The sequence below is a fragment of the Montipora capricornis genome, chromosome 11 (genome assembly GCF_036669925.1).
Source record: "Montipora capricornis isolate CH-2021 chromosome 11, ASM3666992v2, whole genome shotgun sequence".
In the NCBI taxonomy this organism is placed as follows: Eukaryota; Metazoa; Cnidaria; class Anthozoa; order Scleractinia; family Acroporidae; genus Montipora; species Montipora capricornis.
The window spans coordinates 10987269-11011268 of NC_090893.1; the positions used below are offsets into that span (position 1 = coordinate 10987269).

General features: G+C 36.0%; 2 protein-coding genes across 4 annotated transcripts in view; one reads left to right on the forward strand and one right to left on the reverse strand.

Annotated features, from left to right (window-relative positions):
- The window catches only part of LOC138022930 (dystrophin-like), a 27960-nt gene extending 18583 nt beyond the window's left edge, over positions 1–9377 (reverse strand). For both annotated transcript variants that reach the window (XM_068869955.1, XM_068869954.1), the window contains exons 1-10: positions 9241–9377; positions 9066–9126; positions 7698–7759; positions 7470–7544; positions 6989–7199; positions 4417–4502; positions 4176–4255; positions 3279–3356; positions 2735–2846; positions 145–199 (exon numbers count right to left, since the gene is read on the reverse strand). In XM_068869955.1, coding sequence (XP_068726056.1) covers positions 145–199; positions 2735–2846; positions 3279–3356; positions 4176–4255; positions 4417–4502; positions 6989–7199; positions 7470–7544; positions 7698–7759; positions 9066–9126; positions 9241–9256 — 836 coding nt within the window. In that variant the 5' untranslated portion in view covers positions 9257–9377. The remainder of the gene's footprint in view (positions 1–144; positions 200–2734; positions 2847–3278; positions 3357–4175; positions 4256–4416; positions 4503–6988; positions 7200–7469; positions 7545–7697; positions 7760–9065; positions 9127–9240) is intronic.
- A 40-nt stretch (positions 9378–9417) lies between these two features.
- Positions 9418–22140, forward strand: LOC138022932 (mitochondrial ribosome-associated GTPase 1-like). Of its 2 annotated transcripts, none has more exons than XM_068869957.1 (12): positions 9418–9575; positions 9692–9755; positions 11783–11891; positions 12212–12295; positions 13090–13152; positions 17428–17524; positions 17615–17676; positions 18151–18190; positions 18954–19010; positions 19305–19386; positions 20343–20434; positions 21108–22140. In XM_068869957.1, the coding sequence occupies exons 1-12, from the start codon at positions 9443–9445 to the stop codon at positions 21230–21232; spliced, it is 1008 nt and encodes a 335-aa protein (XP_068726058.1). In that variant the 5' UTR covers positions 9418–9442; the 3' UTR covers positions 21233–22140. The 2 variants fall into 2 exon arrangements, with proteins under 2 accessions (XP_068726058.1, XP_068726060.1); XM_068869959.1 differs by having other exon boundaries at positions 9437–9582.
- The last annotated feature ends 1860 nt before the right edge of the window (positions 22141–24000 follow it).

Here is a 24000-nt window from a genome sequence, read left to right on the forward strand (position 1 = left end):
AACCAAAATGAGATTTTATAGTCACTGTGGTTTCACTTCTTTCTGCCTGTTAGTGTAGACAATACAGGGGAGGGATGGTAAATTTTGATAGAGATGATTAAATCTTAATGGGGACAGTTTTTCCATGAGTTATTAAGAGCTCACCTGAATCCAACAATAGGATACATTTTGCAAACGTTGCACTTTGTCTCATGCTTAACTATGAAATAAAAAGTCATTGATAAACAATACTTCATACTGTTGTAGTTTATGTTGCACACATAATAATAATCATAATTCTTGTCATGGTTTTGTGTTGTGTATTTTAGTACATGTATCATAAAGCAGATGTGCTCTTAGATGCTACCATGAATGTGCATTAAATACAGGAAATCATTTTATGTATGCATGCACCACAAATTTATACATTGGGCTATCTGTTTCATCAAGTTGCTATAATTATCAACATTGTATGCAGAGACTTGAAATGTGTAACCTTTACTTCAAGATAAATACAGATCTCCAATCCTCTGTCATAAGGAAGGGCTTACAATGAGACAGAGAAAAACACCTTGGCTTGTATGCAACTTGTGCAATTCAAGTCACATTATTATACGTTGGTGTCATGCACCAGCTCGATTTTGATTGACAGCTAATTCTTGTTTACTGTGTTTTTCTTACGCCATACCTACAGACAATTAAGTTTTAGGCATGCACAAGTTACGTCACCTAATACACTAACCAGCAGTTTGATCAGTTTTGTCATGGCGGAGCTCAGCTCAGGAATATATGCATAATAAAACAATTATTGGATTCGGTTTTCGCAAGATAGTGATAATTATCATGGCCTCAGTTTGTGTTATCCGCCTCAGCCATCGGCTTCGGCAGGTAACACAAACTTTGGCCTTGATAATTATAGGTATCATGCTCAACCACATCAAATAATAATAATAATTATTGTTACTTGTTGGATGGGCAAGCCTAAAGTGCAGACTGGACTCTGCAGACTAGTAATCTGCAGGCTGGCCCATTTTGTCAGCAGCAAATATTTGCTCATTTGCTAGTCGGCCATCTTGGCCCCAACAATGTTTTGTCTGGCATTTATAGACAGAGTAAAATCTGTCAAGTCTCACTCCCAGAGGCCAACGGGTTAATCATGGAGAGAAGACCTTCACCTGTATCTTCAACACATAACGGGACTCGATTCATGCAAATCTATTTTAAATGCATGGCCAAGAACTTTTAATTAAATTTACATTTCTCTTTTATCATACTCATATACACTTTTAAACAAGACTTCAAAAACCGCAGTTGATAATGACATCAACTGAAGCTGAAACATATTTTTCTTTTTTTCCACATCTTCTTACGTGTAAGTCAGAAATATAAATAATAATATTATATAAATAAATAAATATATATATATATATATTAATGTAGTTTTGCTGAAATTTCGATTTTAGCAGGGAAATCTGCTGTTGATCTGTAGACAAAGGTCAATTTGGAAACAATTTAGAATTCTTCAAAATCTTTGGACACCTTCAGAATGATATTGTCAGTCCCCTATGAAAAATATTGGCACTTTCGGGATAAGAATGTCATGCTTTTGACTTTAAAAAGCTTTACCAAGTGCAATAAACCCTATATAATTATTGACAATGCTTTTGAGATTTTGTAGTACACTTTGCATGCAATGTAGTACTATATGTATGATATAATATTTTTATTAAAGTGCAGTCAAATTCAATTTAATGGCGATAGCAAATGAGGAGCACTTGTTATGTTCAGCAGTGAGTGGATTTCCCAAAAAATTGTGAATCTTAAAGACTCTGTTTTTTCTCCCTTTTTGTGCCTAGGTTTAGTTGAAAATGTATCAAATGTACTTTTACACCACCTGCTCCTTTAATCGCTAGGCATTACATAACTATATACCTGTAAATTAAAGAACTCTATACCTAAGCTGCAAGTATACATACATCTTCTGCTAACCTCAATGAAAATTGAAAAAAAAATTGCTCTAGAAAACATGCACCCTTAACTATTTCGAAAGGAAATGGAATCCATTGAAGGACGTCCTCTAGTACTAAAATAAGCAACGACACAGAAATGATATTTCAAGAAGTAAGTGGTAAAAAAAAAGAAGATTATTTTTAGGTATTAGCATAAGTAATGATTTGACATAGAAGTAAAAGCTGTTGTATTATTTTTAGCATATCCGTAACCGTATCCTTGTAATGTATAAGTAACGTATATGGTAAATAGTGTAAGTAGTCGTCTAAAATATGATATTGTTTTGTATTGTGAAAAAAAAAAAGTTCAGCAGTGGCATTAAGTAACATGTGCCTGCCTGTGGATCTGTGTCTTTGGGCTTCGTTACATGTAGAATGTGAAGTGCATTTTTGAGTGGGTTGAGGAATCCATTTCAAGCAAATTGGAGTATTGTGCTTTGGGCCTAGTTAATAGCATTTGACCCCTTGGTACCCTCCCCTTTTCCACTGATTCTATAAGTGTGATGGGTGTCTGCTTCTCTCCCCTATTGTGTGGGGGCCCATGTCTTGCATGGCTGGGTTACCAGGATTTGCCAGCCATCTATGAGCTGGCTGCCTATAGCGAAAGCTAAGCTCCTTTGATGTTTCTCAGGGCCCCAACCTCCACTTTGTGACTCAGTTGTTATATTTATATAAAACAATTAAATTTAAGGTAGGAGACGTAATAAACACCTTCAGTTTTACATTGGCCTCAATGTTATACATACCAGTTTCAGAAACTGCTAATCTGTGAAGTGTGGGAAGCCACACAATCGTTTGGGGTTCAGCAATCATCCATTCTATAAACTCTTCAACTGAAACTCTCTCTGGAATTGAAACCTGAAGGTAATAGATAAAAATATAATAAAAAATATTATATGAAGTATGTTTTTTGTGTGTGTGTGTTCCTCTTTTGCTTTTATCCGTTAACTGCATGTTGTCACTTAAAAATTTGAAAAACAAATTACAGTACCTAAGAGAACTCAAAAAGTAAATTGGGTAATAAACATTATTTCATTACACATCCACATGGATTATGTCACTGAAACTGCAAAAAGGGAGAGGAATACATGTACATGTTTTTAAAAAGCCAGAAGTGCAAACTAAAAGAAGCATGAGTTCTATGTCATAGGAATTACAGTGTCACTACACTTTGCAATGTTGTTGCTCCACAATCTAAATCAATAATTTTAAATGGTACATGTACATGTTGAACACCTTAGTTTACTGTACAACAACATGACTGTATAAATTTATAAATGTAAAACATACCCCTTCCAGGCAGCTTCGAACAGCTGGCTCTACACTGGATCCACTGAAAGCTGCATTCTCATAAATGTACTTTGGAATCTAAAAACAACTTTCCACACTATTAAACTTTTCTAACAGAACATCTATTGATCAGTTTTAATAAGAATTCATGCACACAGAGTCAAGAGCATTAACTTCAAACTTGCAAATCTTTTTTGTTTGCTTCTCCCCAGCCTTATTCACACATAGGGCAGAGATGGCGCAGTGGTGAGAGCACTCGCCTCCCACCAATGTGGCCCGCGTTCGATTCTCAGACTCAGCGTCATTATGTGGTTTGAGTTTGTTGGTTCTCTACTCTGCACTGAGAGGTTTTTTCCAGGTACTCCGGTTTCCCTTCTCCTCAAAAACCAACGTTTGACTTGATTTGCGTTGATTGTTAATTTCAGTTTACAGTGTCCCCAATTATTAGTGCTCCAGCGCTAGAAAGACTAGACACTTCTGATCGATAAAGTTCCTTTCCTTTCCTTTTCCTTCAATCTTTGAGTATTATTTCTTTCTGACCAGGGGCCTTTTTGCTCAGAAGTGAGGAAACTAGTTGTACCTGACAAACAAGCCAATTTTTTTAACATGTGATTGACTTAATGTAAAAAACTTAATTTACTTTGGAGTTTACAGGAAAGGGTGAAAGGAATTGCAAGATATTATGCTTTCTTATTTTTAGTACGCAACTACAGTACTTTAAATGCAGTTGTGCAGTAAAACTAAAAAAACAATATATGATATAGTTAACCCAAACAGAGAAAAAAATTAATAGTTTCTAAGCTTCAAATCAAAATATTATATTGTCTTCCACAACAGAACAACCCTTTGTATAAAACCAGCATTAAGGAATACTCTTTGTTAACATGTAAAAATGACCTGCAGCATCTCTTGGAGAAAAAACTTCAGCCTTTTACCATCCAAAAATCCATGGTTATTGCACAGCTGTGAAAACAGATCTGTGAAAAAGCACATTATGTAAGTAATAATATTTAATAAGGATAAAATTATCATTATCATAAAGCCACAGTTCATGTGCAGTATCAGAGGATTTTCAGTTAAGGTGTAGAAAAAATAAATTACTTATACCCAGTTTCATTCTTTGAACTTATAAACTCACATCTGTATTTTTCTTGCACCTTCCCAGAACACATCACAGCAAGACAAACCTTGAGTGAAAGAATTGGAACAAATCCCATTCTTCCCCTGGAAAAAAAGGAACTATAATGTCTGAAACATATAAGGTGAATGAATAAATGTCACAAAATAATTAAGAAGAGTTTACTCATTTTAATCTGATCATGTGCTTTTGTTCGAATACAGCGTCCATACATGTACATGTATAGAGCACTGCAATGAGCTCAGCTAAAAAGGCTGGAGTCTTTAATAAAGTTATTAATACTACATGTACAGTTATTATTTCAACTTCTTTCTTCTAGACACTGCAGTAAAGTGGTTCTCTCAAGCTAAGAAATATAACCTTTCATACATATAAAATCTTTGCTGTGATCCCAACAAAAAAACACTTTCTGATGTAATGAAGTGCTTTTGTCCAAGCCTGTTTTATTTATACCGATATCTTGAAAATCTTGATTTATAATGTCCCAAGTGCCCCACTAATATTATTATTATTATTGTCATCATCATTAGAGCGGTTTTCAATTGAGTGTCGACAGTAATTAGCGAATTACTTTGGTTTTGCATTTACTAAACTCATTGATTGGTTCAAAGTTCTTGCGCCACTTTTTCAACCAATTAGAAGTGAAACCAAAACCAATCGTGGCTCGCACATGCACATTTTCCGGTGCCAACATAATGTAATTTCAAATGAGAAGTTGACACTGCAATGTGTCTGGCAGTGAGTACATACAGGGCTTGGATGAGGGATTTCACGGCATTGCTATAAGGTATTTCTCATTCCATAAAAGAGTGCCAGGCCACTGCACTGTGCAATTGCAGATTTTTCAACACCCTACACAAATGCCAATTTCCTGTAGCTCACGAAATGACTTGCAGAGTGGGTGATGCAATACACCATTTTACAGTTGTAGCTAAGTTACCTGGCCTAAGAATGGAAGCGAAGCTGCCGGTGACCCTGTGTTGATACAAACCATCGTGCTTTTGTAATGTTAATATGGACTAATTAGCATTACAACAACACAATTTACATGACAAAAGCAGTGGGGACTGTATCAATGCAGGGTCACCAGCAGCCTCGCAGCCATTCATAGGCTAGGTCGCTGAGCAAACAACTGTAAAATGGCCTATTAATGAAGCATGCAATATCACGAACCAAAACTTTTTGTACAAGATGCATGACAATTCAAAATGAATAGCCATGCAAGTAGAGTGATATAAAATAAATATATTTATCACTCTACTTGTGTAACAACTCCCATTAAAGGTCACGTAACACACCAGATTTAACTAGAGAAAATATGAACTTTCAGGACTGCTACAAAAAGTCGGACTGCCATAATTCACAAAAACCGGAAAGCACGGCCATATCATTCCCATGAGGCCAAGCAGCAGTCCTATTGACTTGAACGGTACCAGTACATGAACAACTTGGTTATGCAATATCATTTGTGTCTTGTGCAAGAAGAAAGATGCATGTACATAGTAGCTTTTAATAAGTGCCACAACATGTCCTCTTGCTCTTGCAAGTTCAACATCACTTTTTGGAATTATGCAGAAAATTACACGTAACGTCACCAAGTGTCCCAGAAACTCACTAGTCTTCAAGTAAAGAGAAGCAGAGCTCTGCATTTACCCCAATCTAAAATTAATGCTTGCCTTCATACTCTCCTAAATTATCGTAATTATTACAAAATTCTCTGATCTAATTGGTTCTATGCATGCCTATTTGTCACGTAATTGGCACGCAACCTTATGAGTGTCCAATTACAGGTATCCAATTTGAACGACTCCAAATTGGATACCTGTTATTGGACATCTACATCATTCGCGCGTCAGTCACATGCAATTGGATGGGATCTTTCTTGCTGTTTTCCAACTATTTGCAAAACAGAGTGCATATAATTTTAACTTTTCCCCACAGAAAGGAATTCAAAGACTCTTTATCCTTGCATTTTGTTATACGTAGTTACGATTAATTAGAGGACTTTGTGTCCTACAATTCAGGGGTAATCATGCTCGTATTTTCACTTAAAATCACTCCCACAAGTACTCCCTGAATTGTTCTCCACTATCACTATTGCTTATTGTTTGAGATAGGTAGAAAATGCTTTATAGACTAAAGGTATACTTTGTGTTGCATGTCAAAATTGGCCGTGCTTTTTAGGAGCAAGGATGGCACAGTTGGTTAGTGAGCGGCCTTGGTGCAAGAGGTCTTGAGTTCAATTCCTGGACCTCGCATCCTTGTTTCGATTTCTTTCCTTTCTGTGTAGCTAAGTAGCTTTAAATACCCGTAAAACGGAGCACTGATGGAGAGGGGGGAGTAAAATGAGTGCACCGTCGACCTCAGGTTAATGTCAGTTGAACTACTGTTACGAGTTATCGACGTTAAATATGGTTGCTTTACTTTGCTTTACTTTACTTCTCTAATTACTGGCATTTCTGGGCATACACTGTAAGTACATGAAGGGGTGGCAACTTACATGTACCTACTATACTGTACAGCTGGATGTATGTACAATGTACATGTTGAGAATTGCTTTATGACTACTTACGGGTCATGGACATTTAGGATCCAATTAAGAACCAGTTCGCTTGCAAGATATACATCGATGAGGCCTGAGTTGCGATCTCCAGTTTGATTGATAAAGATGGTCATTATGATTTTGGTCAGCTCTGCTATGGATAAGTTACCCTCGATGTAGCCATCTTTGATCCCTTCTTCAGCCAGAGAAGCCTTTATGACCCGCAGATCAATCAAATATACTGGTTAAAATAGAAATCAGCATACAGCAGTCAGCAGCAAATTTATTACAAAGTCTTGCATCAAAATAAATTACATAATTATTAAATTACATAAAAAAGTACTGGATACAGTGTAGGTGGAATTGTGCTACTGTAATTCAGTTCGGATTGTTAAATACCAGTTGAGAGTTGATTAGATTCACTACACTGGAGCAGAGAAATTTTATTATTTTAAGTTACCAATAGTCTCACTAAAAGTGTATAAAATTATAACAGACACTGTTTATTTACATTGGGTCTTCTTCTGAATTGCCCTCAACTTCATGGCTGTGCGATAAGCAGCATACTTGATATTACTGAAACTCTCTACAAAAAAAAACATGTTCATACAATGTAAGAACCATGATAACTGCATGCAGAAACAATGCCGAGTTTTGGCAATTTCTGGACGTTATGATGATGACGATGATGATGATGATGATGATGATGATGATGATTATTATTACTATTAAATGATACCTATTTCTTCCAGCAAACTGATCATCTCTGGATGATCCCACTGGGTAGTTTCTGTCTCATGGCTGATAAAAAAGACAAAGATACCATTTCTTATACATTTTAATGATCAGCGCAGTCAAAATGGTTTTGAGTAGTAGGTGAGATGGCTTGAATAGTAGGCATCTGGCCCTTGCCCGGTAGGGAAGTCCACAGCATGCTCCCCCAAACTATTTTTAAAATTAGGCTTCATGTGGTTGTATTTGGTGCAGGAGGTAAACTCAGTCCCTCTTTTTCAGCTTACAGATAACACTTCTCAAGAACTTTTCCCCTTAATTGCCAGTTATTTTCCACCAGTAGCTTTATTGGGAAAGTCCTTGAGAAATCAACAGTTTTAATCAAATTCTTCAAGTTCTTAGAAATACAATGTATAAATGCAAATCTATAGGTTTCCAAGTCAATATAACTGAGATCTTACGACATAATTTAGAAATTCTTGGAGAAGCGGTGGAATTGTCTTCACAAACTTGTTTATATGACATCTTGTTTGAAACTGCAAGAGCTTGGACTGCTGACCGTTCATTTGGCTCATTTTCTTATGTCATGTTTAACGCTTTCCTAGGCCCGGCAGGAACCCCACTGTTCAGTGTTTGTGTCCAATAGTTTCTTGAATTTTCACCTTGATTATATACCAGAACTCGCATTAATTTGTTATCAATGAACTTTTGTAGGTGGCAGATATTTCGTTGTTGGCGGCAAAATCACCGCCTGCTAGCACATTTTGACTGGGCTGAATGATACATCCAATGTAGATGCTTAATACATTTTAGGCCTTGTTCATTTATGTCATGCAAATGAAAAATAATGTACATGCAAATACAGACACAAAATGGTACCTGTGGTTGGCTACCACAATACAAATTCAAACCAAAGTGTATAATACTATTTGTGCTAATAAAGTTTGTGTTAGAAACAGAACAATGAAAATGGAAGCATAAGGTAGCAATACCAGTTCCGTGCCACCTCAAATGAAGATGAAGCCGAGATAGCATCACCCTCACATGCCATGTCAATTCCCTATGCATTTGCCAAGGGCAAGAGTTAAAAATGACTATAAGTGCACCAGTGCTTGTAACATGTATGAGTTTGCTCTCTATGTGTGAAATTGTGCTTTGCACTTGCATTTGTATTGTACATGTCAAGCAAGTTTTGGAGTCAGCCAACCCTTAATCTCCATCACTTTTGTACCTCCGTACCCCGGGATCGAATTGTTACTGTACGTAGCAACTATATTATTGTACTAAAGTTTAAATAATACGATTTACAATACATTTACACAACTAAATCTATTCTAGCATATTGTTATACACAGTGGAAGTTAAATACACATACTTTATGTAGTATGGAATGCCGTTAGTCGCTTCAGAGCGTTCCCAGCCGTCTGGTAACAAACCTGTACACATGTAAATATCAAAACATAATTTGACGGAACGCAGAATAACATGCATACATGAACATACAGAACTCCCTTTCGCGAACGATTTCCGTCAGTTAACAAAAAACTTACTTGCTATTCCTGGCATTATCTTTTCTTATTTGAAATCGACAGAGCGATGCGGTAGAGATGTCTTTCAATTCGTTTAGGACGCTGAAACCTTGACATTAAGACTTGACATTAATTAATTTTCCAAACCTTCTTGTTTATCCGCCTGCAATCAATTTCAGCGGTTTGAAATTCCCGTCATGCTGTACGCGCTAAGAAAACAAACATGGCGGTCAGCCCTTATGTGAGTCGCGCAGAATTGTGGCTTGCAAATTCAAGTTTTCGACCTATTTTCCGTCTTCCAAATGATTTTCATCCTAGTGTATTTCTCAAGTGGTTTCCTGGTCATATGGCAAAAGGTGTTAGGTGGATTCTTCTTGTGTAACTCCTTTGTAAATACAAGGAAATGACACTAGTGACTTGCGAAATTTCGTTTTTCTTCAATAATTATCGTTGTCTTGTTTGTTTTCGTAAGGTTTACGGTTGATGCAGATACTACTTCAAAAATGTGATTGTGTCGTTGAAGTACATGACGCAAGAATATCCTTTTTTTAATACATCAAATGTGTATTTTCAGCCGATGGAGTTGTTTTGAATGGGGAGGAGGCCATTGTCCGGTGGGTGTCGTGTTACCAGACTGATTTTGTTTTTTAGATTAAGGCATGGCGTATGTTGTCTCTGAGGTTGAGTTGAGGGATTTTTGGTGTTTGATGTTTTTGTTGTCTCATTATGCAATTTTCGGTTACCTGTAACCTCAGGGAGGACAGCCGCCTCACATCTCCCTGGCCGCTTGCAGCTACAGGCTCCGACAGAATTGGGCAGTATCAAAAATACCATAATACTCGTTGTTTGTTCCTCTAAAATTTTGCACAAGCATTGTTTTTATTTTCTGTTGGGACCTACAAATTACTATGGTACCAAAAGAAACTGGAAACAATTCTTACGCAAAATTTTGGGGACATTACTAAACAACAAAACACCGAAACGAAGCACCAAAACACCATGTATGACCCCACCATACATTGACTACTAACCGACAAAGGTTGGATTTGAGATTAAACATCGTTTTAGGCCTAATTAGGCCTGAAACGTTATTGCTCCTAATCTCATTCTTAATCTGAATCCTAATCTTAATCTCAATGAATTAGGAGTAATAACGTTTTAGACCTAATTAGGCCTACAACGATGTTTAATCTCAAATCCAACCTTTGGTAGTTAGTATTCAATGTATGGTGGGGTCATATATGGTGTTTTGGTGCTTCGTTTCGCCTTTTAGCTGTTTCATTGTTTCGGTGTTTCGGTGTTTCGTTGTTTAGTAATGTCCAAACTTTGGAGGGACAAACAGAGAGTATTATGGCATTTTTGATAGTGGCTGATTGTTGAAACACTTTGCAATACCTTGCCCTCCCACAATGTTGTTTTGCCAAATTGGCTCAAAAACTTACATGCAAACAACATAATTTTGAAGTGAGAGAGCCGCAAATGCTTCAGATCTGTATATTCATGTGCTCTTCCAAGGAATTTTGTCACAGACTGTAGGTTACTTGTAGATTGAAAGATGCAATAAATGCACAGCCACCTTCCTATGCAATCCTTTATAGCACTCTCAGTAACTTTAAGTTCTCTGGATTTAGTTGGATCAAACCTCTTAGTAGGTATAAGAACAGTTTGATGTTAAAATATCAAACCAACAGGTTGAGTTCAAGTTGGAACTGTGATTCTGCATTCAGTTAAGAGATTGTGGGTGGAAAAGTGTTTTTATATCACTTATTGGAGTATGGCTACTGGTGGGAGATTAATAATGTAAAAAGCAAGAATGGACTAAGAAGCTTTAATTTATGCCATGGGGATCGTCAAGAACACTAGTACAAAAGAAAAGATTTTGTTCTAGATTTTTGCTGTTCCCTGTGTTGCTTGGGGTATAGTGAGGTAACAGAGAACTCCTTTTACAGGATAATTCACCTGTATAAGCAACGATTTAGTAAAACATAAACAAGGAAAAATTAGCGATAGAAAAGAACGACATTTCAGTGACATTGTGACACCATTTTCAAGTTCAAATGTAATAGAATAAAGTGTGAGAAAATTGTTCGCTCAAAATTAACATACTTCTAACAAATATGCAAGATTGAGCAAATATGTGTATGAATAAGTTCGATTGTTGAGTGCATGAAATGCTGTTAATTAGAGAATTAACACCATCTCTCAATGTCCAGTCGGACTCAATTCAAGCAAAACTATTTGCTTGATCTTGCATATTTGTTAGAAGTATGTTAATTTTGAGCGAACATTTTTTCTCACAGTTAATTCACCTGTATTCTCATTAATCTTCTTTCATATTTCCCTTAATATAATTGTATCATCTTTGTTGCATCAACTTGGGTGATAAAAGATACAACCAACTTTATTGAGTTTATAAGCTGGGCAGAATGTCTAATGTTTGCATGTAATGTGGGTCTATTCAACGTCATATTGGTACAAAACACCACAAGTGTCTCATCCAGCATTCTGTTACTTAAGTATGCACCTGTATAGTCTTCATACCTATTTCCCTTAACAAAATTAAAATACCATTTACTGGAAGAAATCCAAAGTTAAAAGATGGATTGAGTAACAGGCCCCACGTGTTAATCCTGAACAAAGCTGATCTTCTGGGTAATACAAAGAAAAAACAGGTAGAGTATTTTCTGCAGGGCATTTGACTATAATGGCTTTTTGAATAATGTTACATGACCATTTTATTCACATGGCTAGCTTGGCATGATGTCTCTAAAAAGGCTTGTGGTGTAGAAAAATCTGTGTTGTAAACGTATGTTCGTTTGTACATTTTGTAAGTGATTGCGTGAAAAATGTGAAAGTGAAAGAAAAAAAAAAAAGAAAAACAGAAAAAGCAAAAAAAAAAAAACAAAAAAACTTTGGAAAGTTTTGAATAATGCATTAATGTGTTTAATCTTATAATTGTCTGATCTTTTATTTTATATCTTTAACTTTGTAGGATATTCTAAGTTGTTTGAAAGATGATGGGATTAGTGCCATATTTACTGACTCTAAATCACAATATCACCACAGCATAAAAAAGGTAGGTTTGCTCTTCTTGCCTTCTTAAAGTTACAATATGATTATGAATTATTTTCAACAATGTACTTTATGTACAAAGGTGGTCTTATTCCGGGCACTTTCCGGGTCTTTTTGGAGACAAAAGGCTTTTACATGTATCTCAAAAGTACAGGTAACTCTCAGGGTGTTTTTTTTAAACAATGACCCTTTCTCAGAAACACTGCTATTTTAATAATAATGACTTTGTTTTAAAGTTAACAAAGAGCATTATTGCAAGGTTCCATAGCCAGAAACATGTTAAATTATGCCTGTTTGAATTCGTTGTTAAATATTTATTGCTAACCCTTTGACGTCCAAACCGGCGTTAACTGGCCAGACTTAGTATCTGCCTAACGCCAGACGATTTTATTCATCAATGCGGAACCCCTAGGAGTCAATGGGTTAATTGAATTAAGTATACAATGTACATGACAAATTGTTCTTTATTTACTCAATTTAACCCATTGACCCCTGGTAGTGAGACTTAGCAGATTTTACTCTGTCTAATGCCAGACGATTAATTTTATTCATCAGCTGGGAGCATCCTAGGGCATTTGAGGTGTCAGTGGGTTAATGTCCCCTCCATTAAACATCATGGTTTTCTGAGATAAAAACAAGCAAAAAATTCCATACCTGCTAGTGACAGAGAAGTGTCAATACTGAAGTGTGAAATTGGAAAAGGAAATAAGCTTGCACCAGTGGATGGATTTTGAAAAAGACTATTAAATTTTCCTGATTGAACACGTAGGTTGTTTTGTTTTTAATTTTGCTTGTTAGGTCATTCCAACAGTTCTTGAAGCCATCAAAGATGCTGAATATGAAGGAACTTACATCAGACCAGTGAGAAGATTTACTATTATAATAATAATAATAATAATAATAATAATAATAATAATAAACAATTTTTTGCCAAAGGCAAAGTGAATATTTTCCGAGACGTAGTCAAGGTAAATATTCCCCAATCTTCACTTCGCCTGAGGCGCATAATTGTTTTAGTGTAATTTCCAGTGGTGAATATAAAGAAAGTGCAAAACAATGTGCTAAAACGTGATAAAAGGGCACGAAAAGTGCTTGATTAGCTTAGAAGCCGCGCCTCCAAAGTCTTATATTCACCGGGTAGCGTGGTGAATATGACACTAAATTCGTATATTCACCGCTGAAAATTATACTAATTGCATTCGTGGATAATAAATAATAATATAATAATAATAATAATAATAATAATAACAATAATAATGAGGATGATAATAACGAAATGTAGAGTAAAAGTAAGGAAGCCTGAACGAAAGAATTTAATATTCACAAAATCCTGGCACGGGTCGAATGTTTGAATCAGCAAATAAAGCAGCTAAGAGTAGACGTCTCCTTTTTAAAGAAACATAAAACTAAAACATCTAAGGAGACCAATAGAGTAAAGAAGACCATAGCAAAATGTAACCTTCCCAGAGAAAATAATATTACCGGTATTTATAGACACTGAAATCAAAATACTCAAACAAAGCTTCAACTGAAAGCCAAACCAAACAGGTACACAAAGCGATCAAAATTCTATAGACGTAACAAATGTTAAGAAAAGATGCAAGAAAGTTCTACAGAGAAATCCATAAAAGCAAAATCACAATCTATAATGCCTGCCCCTGCCAATATAGAAGAGTTCTGGAAGGATATATGGAGTGTTGCTAAGGGATTTAATGAAACTGCGCCTTGGCCTGATAAATAGATAGAGAAAACAGCTCATATACAGGTACAGGACTGGACTGATATCTCTGAAGTTAGGCAAGCCCTCGCCAAATCACAGAAATGGAAATTGCAAGGCATCGATAAGATACCAAACTGGCTAATAACTCCCTTGAATGCACTCACAGCGTCTTGGCACAAATATGATGAGCAATTATACTGAGTCTTCACCAGAATGGTTATGTGAGGGGCTGACATTTCTACTAGCTAAATCGGAAGAAACCCAGAACCCTATACTGCACTGTCTCCATTCCTTTGGATTAACACCAACGTAGTCTTCCATTTAATCATACTAGCCCGGATAAACCTGATAATGTTTGGAGCGATTTCGTAAATTTCCAGTGACTTCAGAATCCAATCATGTGGTACGCTGTCAAAAACTTTCTTTTAGTCGATCCAAGCAGTGCTCAAATTCCTACATGTACAAGCAGCTTCACAAGTCTCGAGGATCATTTTGTTTCTTAAGAGTTGATCTTTACATCTGTAATATCCTCTCGGGCAGGAGTTCTGTTCCTCTGGAAATAACATATTTTCACCAAGAAACATGTTGGTTCTGTTTGCGAGTAAGGATATTAAGATCTTCATTATCAGGTTTATCCGGGCTAATAATGTAATGGAAGGCAACATTGGTGTTAATCCATATGAATGGAGGCAGTGCAGTGAATGACATCAGCATAAACCAAGGAATTTTCCAAGCGATTCCTTTTCCCCTCTTTTATTCTGCATTGCTCTCCTCCCCTTGTCAAGACAATTAAACGACTCAAACAGAGGTGACAAGATTCACAACAACGTAATTAGTCACGTACCTTCTCTACATGGACAACCTGAAACTTTATGCAAGAAACGTCAAAGACCTTGAATCTCTTCTTCAGATCATGAAGGACTACAGTGATGACATTGGCATGGAATTTGGATTAGACAAATGTACCAAAGCCACCTTTAAAGCTAGAAAATTCTTTAAATCTAGCAACGTTACCCTCGATATAAACACCATCAGAAACCTTTAACAAGCCGATGTTTACAAATACCTACATAGGTGTGAATGAGGAGGGAGATGGTATTCAGCATTCGAAAATGAAAGGAAAAGTACAAAAGGAATGCTATTATTGAATTAGACTAACTGGAATCAAAGCTGAATGCATCAAGCAGAATTAAGGCTATTAATTCCCTGGCAATCCCGGTCATTACATACATTTTTTTTATTCTTAAATGGAGCATAACAGATATTTCACGCATTGACACGAAAATTCAAAAACTCCTTACAAAATAGCGGATGCACCGCCCCAAGGCTGACATCAGTAGATTGTATCTCCCAAGGAAAGATGGCAGAAGAGGGCTAACTCAACTCAAGATGTCATTTAAGACTTCCATCATAGGTATATCTCATTATTTGGAAGCAACTTCAGACAATTAACTCAATACCCTCCTTAAACACAAAAAGACTCAAAACAAATCCATTCTAAACTTACCGTAAGTGAAGAGTTTTTAAAGCATCTACAGATTACGATTGATGAACATGATATTGAAATGCAAGCACCAACTGATGCTGCTAAGAAAGTCAAGGAGCAGGCAAAACTAGCATCAAAGAAAGGTCTTGAAAACTGATGGCATTTGATGGCTTTCCACAGAAAATACCCGAACAGACTCGATGACCCAGATATCGACGCAAAAATGACCAACAAATGGTTACGAGAAAGTGGTTTAAAAGGTGAAGCAGAAGGATTCATCATCGCAGCTCAGGACCAAAGCCTCTTAACAAATGCCTATAAAGCCCAAATAATCAAAGACAGCTCGGACCTGGTCTGCCATGTATGCTACAAACATGATGAAACTTATTGACCATAATTATAGTATCTGGATGTCCTGTGCTTGCCGAAAGTGAATACATAAATTAGACATGATAGGGTCAGCAAGTATATACATGGAATAACTTCAAAAACTATGAAATTGCAGTTCTTGTAGAGTGGTACAAACATGAACCATAAGATGTAACAAATGAAAATAATGTAATCATCTTATGGAACTTCCCTACTCAAACAGACAGAAGGAAAGATGCAAATAAACCAGACATAGTTGTGGAGGACTTGAAAGAGGGAACCTGTTTACTTATCGACATAACCTGCCCTCAAGATAGTCATGTTTCAGGAAGGAATTCAAGAAGCTAGACACTTACAAAGATTTCCAAATTGAAGTTACCATGATGTGGAAACTCCAGATGACTAACTCCAGTCAACTTGGCGCCCTGGGGATGATTAAAAATGGTGCAGATAAATATATTACCAAAATACCTGGAAATATCTCTCTCTGAGCTACAAAATATATCCTTATGTGGAACTGCGCATATTCTTCGCAAACACCTAACTATTTGAAATACTTTAAAGTGAATCGCTAAATCTTAGGTCACCAATGCATAGAAAACCTCCTTTACAGTGCCCTTTTTGACATAGACCCCAGAAGGGATTTGGTAACTATTAACTAACTCTATTATTATTATTATTATTATTATTATTATTATTATGAACGTTTATCCTACATGTACTTTCTTGCAGTATGTCTACTGTATTATAACAAGTGATAGACTCAATGACAATAATGCTATTATGTTACATAACAATACAGCAATTCTTGGTTTTCACATGACCTCACGACCGCCATGTTGGTGCCCTAAACAAAGAAAAGGCGGCCATGTTGGTGCCCCGACCAAATCCTCCGGGAATTTAACTCTATTATTATGCAAACGCTTCCTTTTGTTTTTGTTGAAAAACATGGCTGTTGATCACGTGAGTGAAAACCAGCAATAATAATATATTACTACTGTAACAGTAAACTATATTTAAAGTTAAAAATATCTAAAGGTAAAAAAAGTCCTCAGTTCTCTTTGTAATCTTCGATTAACTAATTACATGCTCACAGCCAGATCTTATAAGGGATAACTCTTTGTTCAAGTCTAGGGAGAAGGAATGATGTTGGGTGGTTGATGTTATTGGACATGTAAGACATGAATTTGTGACAACGAAACTCCCTTCCACTGGCAAGTGTGGTGTTTTTAGAAAGTGAGAGGGCTGGACAATAGGTGCATCTAGTGTAGATAATTTTGAATGCTCTCTTTTGAGCATTCTTGATTCATTCTGAAAGGTAGTCCGGAATGTTCTGCCAAACTAGAAGAGCATTATTACGTCTAGGATCGGTATAGGTGTTGTGGTTCAAATTTTTTCTTGGTTTTAAAATTTACAACCCAGTTCAATTTTGATTTTTCTTTGTGTAATATTCATTACCATAATCTGAAACATAGGAAAATTAAAATTAAACTGGTCATGAAAAGTTGAGCCTGGAGAAATGTATTAATTTATTATTATTTGTTATCCATTGTTTGTATAGGAATCAGACAGGCCTTATAATATTCTCATCTGTGGTTTACCAAACACTGGGAAGTCCTCTTTAATAAATTCCCTTAGGAGAAAGTACATGAGGAAAGGTGACAAGTTGTCCATTATTTTTTTTCCCTCTCTTTTTCTGACTCACTTTTTTGAAAAAAGTAATGTTATGTATTACATGCAAATTTTAGGTAAGGCCACAAGAGTGGGCTCTGTTCCAGGGATTACAAAATCTATTCAAGAAAAAATTAAGGTATAATTTTATGCACCATTTAAAGTTATGTGTAAGCTCTTTGCAATTTAAACACAGCTGAGAAACTTGGAATAAGCCTAAAACCTATTAACTACCTGTATCTAGGATCTAATCATTCTTTCTGTCCATCTGTCAGTTGTGTATTTCCTTCTTATCTTGCACATGTACAGACATGTGTTTAGACACTAAGTCTCTTATATCATTCACTTAGCATACACCTTAGTGGTCATGTTTCATCTAATACAATTCCTCAATTTAGTTACTGGTGAATTATCAAATAAATATTACTATGAATTAGGAAAATAAAGTTTTTTGTGTGTGGCATGTAGTGAGAGAAATACTTCTCTATGAGTTAGTCCCTGATAGATTTGTCTTGAGTTCTCTCTATGACAGCCTTACATACAAGATATTTAATGATGTTGTACCAATAGCCTAAAAGTGAATGTACATATTACAGGTGGATTTTTATTTTAGGTTTGTGATGAACCATTGATGTATATGTTTGACACACCAGGTGATAATTAGTGATAAATCATTTTATGTGTTTCTGTGAGCAAGAGTGCATTGAGCTTTTAACCTGTTGTGTGCATTTACATGATTCACTGTATGCATTGCAAGGGCACAACACAATGTACCGGTATATTGATATATTATACATGTAAAAGGAATTTGGATTAAATAATAAATCCAATTATTGTTTAATATTTATTTTTTATATCTGCCACCAATGAATCGGTGCAAGTTTATTACAAAAAAAGTGGCAATAAAGCCCACAGAAACCACAAGGGTTATAGAATACAGGCTTCCTCAACTGTAATCAAAATAGATTAATGGAACAACAGTTGCAAAATAAGTAAAATATTATTTTATTTGCACTCACTGAAGTATAGGTGCATTTATATCTACATGTATCAGTGTCTTATCACTGAAGGTAAAGTGTTGCTGGCCAAGACACAAAATTGTGTGTTAAAAATTAATTGCTTAAGTCAGTGGCTCATCAGTGACTTTCTTGTTGCCTCCACTAGTCTTTTCTTGTACATTGAATAATTTTCTTTTCTCCTTTTTACATTTCTTCATTCTTGCCATCATTTTGTTCTTTCTTGTGAACTGTGGAGCTCTAAAAGAGAGCTTCTTAAGTACTGTTGTGAAACCTCTCCTCAAGATGGTCTTGATCAAATTGAACGTACAGGGCATGTTCCTACCTGAGGAGACTTCAAATGACACGGTTATAATAAGTAATTACCATTAAATGTTTGGTTTATTTTATTTGTCTGAAGGTATCACAGCTCCATATATACCATCTGTTGAAGTAGGGATGAAGCTGGCACTAATAGGTAACTCAGTATACTCATACTGGTGATGCATGAAGCAGTCTTATCCATAAGCAATTCTTGATCTAGTGACGTTGCATGGATACATGTACTGTAAGTGGTTGGGGCATACAACCATCAATAACAAGTATGTCACTAAGCTGCTGCAGTAGCCAGTTATTTTAGCAAGTTCCTTACTGAGTTGACCTATTTTTTGGTGAGGGGGTTTGTCCCTGCTGATAAATAAAAGTACATACTTGAAAATTCATGTTTCCCCTTTTAGCATAGACCATAGCATTCTCTTTTATTATCACCCAGGTTGTTTCAAAGATCATATTGTGGGTGAAGACCTGATTGCTGACTATCTTCTCTTCACCCTGAACAAATCAAGGTGTTTCAAGTGAGTCCATATATGTACCGGCGTATGTTTTGGTTCTTATCTAAATCCATGGTAGAGTTGAGTATTTTTTACAATGAATTTATTATATTTACATCAAATCTCAAAATGAGTGATTACTAAATCTGTTGTTGTTCTGTTTTCCTTTAATAGTCGTTTGCATAGGTAATCGCAGGATTTCGATTGCAATTTGGAATAAACAAGCACAAATGCTTTCAAAGATGCACAGAATAGACCTCTTTACAGTTGTGTGCTTAGTTACGTAGCCTTCAAATGAAATTGAGGCTGGTGTTGACCTTGTTATGATACAGACCTCCCTTCTTTTCTTAATATGTTAATGATGTTGTTGTCATGCTATATTCTAATTAGTAAGAATTTACATTTAAAAAAGCAGTACGGTTTCTATCAAAACAAGGTCAACTCCAACCTCACTTTCATTCATAGGCCAGGTAATCAAGTACACAACTGTAAAATGGACTATTTGTCGTCTTTGAAAAAATGTACAAGTGCTTATTTATTCCAAATTGCACAAGAAAAATCGTGTGATTACTTAATATTAATAATATACATGAAAACACTTGAGATGGTTAAGCAGAAGCAACACATGCGTATCCCGCAATCACAGGAAGATTGCACCATCCAGGGCTCGCATTTGATTGGCTATCAATACAACAGTTTCACCTTAATTTCATTATTTCACTTTTCTGCAATCTGTTTGGGATTATTGACATGCTCTCAGCCAATCAATATGCTGAAATTTTTTTCATGTATGTTATTAATACTGATAGTAATATTATTGTGGGCCAGCCAAAACCTACTTTAAGGTATTTTGTTATCTCTCTCTCTCTCTCTCTCTCTTTGTCAGGAATTATTAAGTCAAATAATTATGATCATGCTGTGTATAATTATGTGAAGACTCACTGTGTGCATCTAAGCATCAAGTATTTCTTTCATTTTAGTTATGTACATATGGTTGGTTTAACCGACCCAAGTGATAACATTGACTTTGTTATGAGACAATTAGCTATGAAGCTCAATGCCAAAGCTTCAGGTAAGATGCCACAGGTAATCCAGCCTCAATTTAAACAATAACACACTTTGACCACAACATATCAGTTATCAAACATGAAATGCAAAAAGAACTTGGAACATCTTGGGAGATGATCAGCAAGGCAATCCTAATATACCCAGTACCTGGAACAACCTTAATTAATTACCTTAGAAGTACTTTTAATTTATTTAGTATGTGTCCTTTATGGCAAGGATTTTGATTCCTCCATGTCTGTTGGAATAATGATGGTTGTTGTATTGTGACCAGCAAGAGGGAGTTTAATTAATTAAAGCAAAGATTATGGCTATGGCAACGACAACATCACAAATCAAGAATATTATTGGTTAAAAATAGAGAAGTAATCATGCAGCACAAATTTCTGTGCATTTCTTTGCTGTACTCCACAAAAATACAGTGTGAAATCACCAAATGGTAGGTTTTGGTGACAACGCGAGCAAGCCATACAACAATTAACCATTAATTTGCTATCTTTACTTTAAAACTGTTCGTAGCCATCCAGTTACAGGATAGTTTGGCAGTATTGTACAACGAGAACAAGATGGAATAATCACAACATACTTGCGATAGTGCTAAGTTGTATTTTGGAATGACATTTTGTTGCCATGGCCTTAGTCTTTGCTTAAACTCCCAAATGTCTTCTGTTTTCTTTCAGGTGGAATGCCAAATTACCACAAAGCCAATGTCCATTTTATTACAAGATTTCGAAGAGGAGAGCTTGGTGGAACAGTGCTTGATGAACTACCAGAAACAGATGATACAAGAACTTTTTTGCCGTAAAATAAAATCCACAAGTCTACATTAGTTTTAAGAATGTAAAGGACATACTGTAGTTTAACGAAATGGGATCGGATTTGAACCCATGACCCTCAAAGTCCTGGATGCTCTTCCACTGAGCAGTGGGTACTCTATGGTTAGGAAGGGTTTGACTAGAACTGCATCAAACAGTCACACAGTTAATTAAATATGTTAGGAGATTAACTACATGGCTTTGCATACACCCTGAAGATCCCATCTGGAAATCAGAGTTTTTCGGAGTTCCCTAATTTGGTAATCATACAATATAAAAAAGTTATCTTCTCCACAATAATATCTTGTACCTGTCATGGTTATTTAGTTTTGATGTCCTAAATACATGTATTTATATTTTAATATGAGACGAGTTCAGGGGAATAATGATGCCAATGATCTTGTCTGAATTTTATTTTATTTAAATGTCAACATTCTCAGGAGATGAAGTAGACTGTTTTAAAATGTGTGGAAGGCAAGGGAATTTGATGACATTTCTTTCATGTGATAAGTTTAATTTTCTTTCTTTTTTCACCAATCTCAAGAATGTAAAATTATGCCTTTCTGGGAGTTTCATTTATAATAATTTGTAGGGGACCTAGGTCTTCTTGAGGGTTTCAGCTCCCAAGGAACTTGCAGTAAACCTTACAACAGAAAATAACCATGTCCAGTACTTTTATTATCACATCCTGTACTTTGAAAACCTATTGAAAACCCTTATGCACCTTTCCACCAGAGTCATGGTAAGAAATGGATGAAAGAATTCATTGTCCCTTTTCCCAAAAAAAGGCATCCTCAGAATTACAAAGAATTACTGAGGAGTAACACATCCCTACTAATTAAAAAGTGTTCAATGTGATGCTATTAAATTACTTCCTTGCAGAAGTTCAGAAAAAGAATCAGAATGGTTTTTGAAAAAACAAGTCAACTCTCCCAAATTTTGATAGAGCGTTGCATCTTAAAATGTGTGCAAGCAGTGAATCTGAAGGCAGCTAGTCCTTCTTCTTGTAGATTTCTCGCATTTAATCACTTACTGAAAAACTATGCCCCCATTAACCCTTTAAAACCCAAACCAGCCTAAACCGGCCAGACTTAGCATTTTAGTCTGTCTAACACCAGACGATTTTACTCGTCAATGGGGAACCCCCAGGAGTCAATGGGTTAATGCAATACGCAAAGGAAAGATGATTTTGGTATATGATACCTGCTAATAGCATTCCATGTGAAACTGTAGTAATGATCCTTAACAAAGACACACAAATACTGAATTCTCTAATATTGTGGCCAAAGTTCTGCAAGGAGATACGCAAGCTCCCTTTGTATTCATAATCTGTCTTGATTCAGTATTATGAACTTCAGTGGATGAGATATCCAGGCAACATCAAGTGCAAACTGTTACTGGCAATGATTAAGCAAATGATCCTTTCCTACTTTTGGATACTGTAAAGGCAATTATTACCGACAGAAAGACAACAGAACTAGCATCATTTCCTCACTAATGCAATTTAACTACTGGGAGCATAAATCTACTTCTTACGTACTTATCAGCTTACAGGACAAACTAGTTCCTTACAACAACTTAAGGTACAACTACTTAATTCAGTCCTATCAAGTCAGCTAGGAACTATATCTGTTTGTCCACAACAACTTTAACTTCCGTAGTATCACAAGAAAACGCTTCTTCAAGTTCTTCTTATTCTTCTTCTTCTTTTATCACTTCTTACTTACAGGACAGAATTCCACAACAACCACCACTACTGTCTGTCGAACTAAGGCTTTTTATATAGTTTTTTCTTGTTTTTCTTCTTTGTACATTACAACATCGCTGACTAATGCTGACTGGCCAGTGTAATTCTAGAAAGTTCTGTTATGTACATGTATATTAAATTAGAATACTCTGGAAAATTCTGCGAAATTTGTGACAATACCCTTTGTCAAGCCAAACTGCTTCTACAAAGTTTAGAGCAAGTGACAAAATTATTTTGCTTTTATGTGAACACATGGAAAAGCGAATCCATGTGCTTCAATCAGAACAGTTTAATAATTATCTCGTTTCCCTATCTGAAAATGCATTTGTTAGCTTGCATATCAAGGAAGCAATATTTCAAGCACTGAAAGTGATGTGCAAGTCTACATGTGAAAAGCCTGTACAGCCATGGGCAATTTCTCTATGGTTTGGAAATGCAATATTCCAGCAAGAATAAAGAGGGGGACTTCTTCCTAGCCATAGGTGCATCAGTATTGCGTTATGGAAGCTATGCATTAACACAGCATGACTTCAGAAGAGGTGTCATGACACCTGTAACAAGATGCTCTGAACTGCCTTCAATATTTCATTGAAGCTCCATCCAACCAGTGAGCGGTTCTGTAGACACCTATTGCCAATCCCTAAAGTCAGACATAAGAGGATAACCATATTTGCTGGGCTTTGTTGAAGAGCCGATGATGAAATAATAAGGGAGATCATATTTTGGAATTAGAAGCATGGATACATGTATGCTATGGTAGGAAGACTGCAAAACAGGTACATTCATCAACTAAGTGAAAATGCCAAATTCCTCCCTACCTGCTGCAATGAATGATCAAGACAAATGGAGAGATGGGTCCTAGCCATCTCTGCAACCAGCGCAAACAATGATGCTTAAGTTTATCAAAGTGGTCGTGTGTTTCAAATTTTTAAACCTCACTTCAAGAAGAGTTGTGCAAAGTGGCTATTTTCAAATAAATTTGGCCCGGATTTGAACGAGAGATTTTTTGAC

Excerpts from the sequence above, each read along its gene's own strand:
- LOC138022932 (XM_068869957.1), top strand. The coding sequence starts at position 9,443 with ATGGCGGTCAGCCCTTATGTGAGTCGCGCAGAATTGTGGCTTGCAAAT. Across the intron at positions 9,756-11,782 it reads GTTGAAGTACATGACGCAAG|AATACCATTTACTGGAAGAA; the intron begins AATATCCTTTTT and ends TAACAAAATTAA. Across the intron at positions 17,525-17,614 it reads GAGAAAGTACATGAGGAAAG|GTAAGGCCACAAGAGTGGGC; the intron begins GTGACAAGTTGT and ends TGCAAATTTTAG.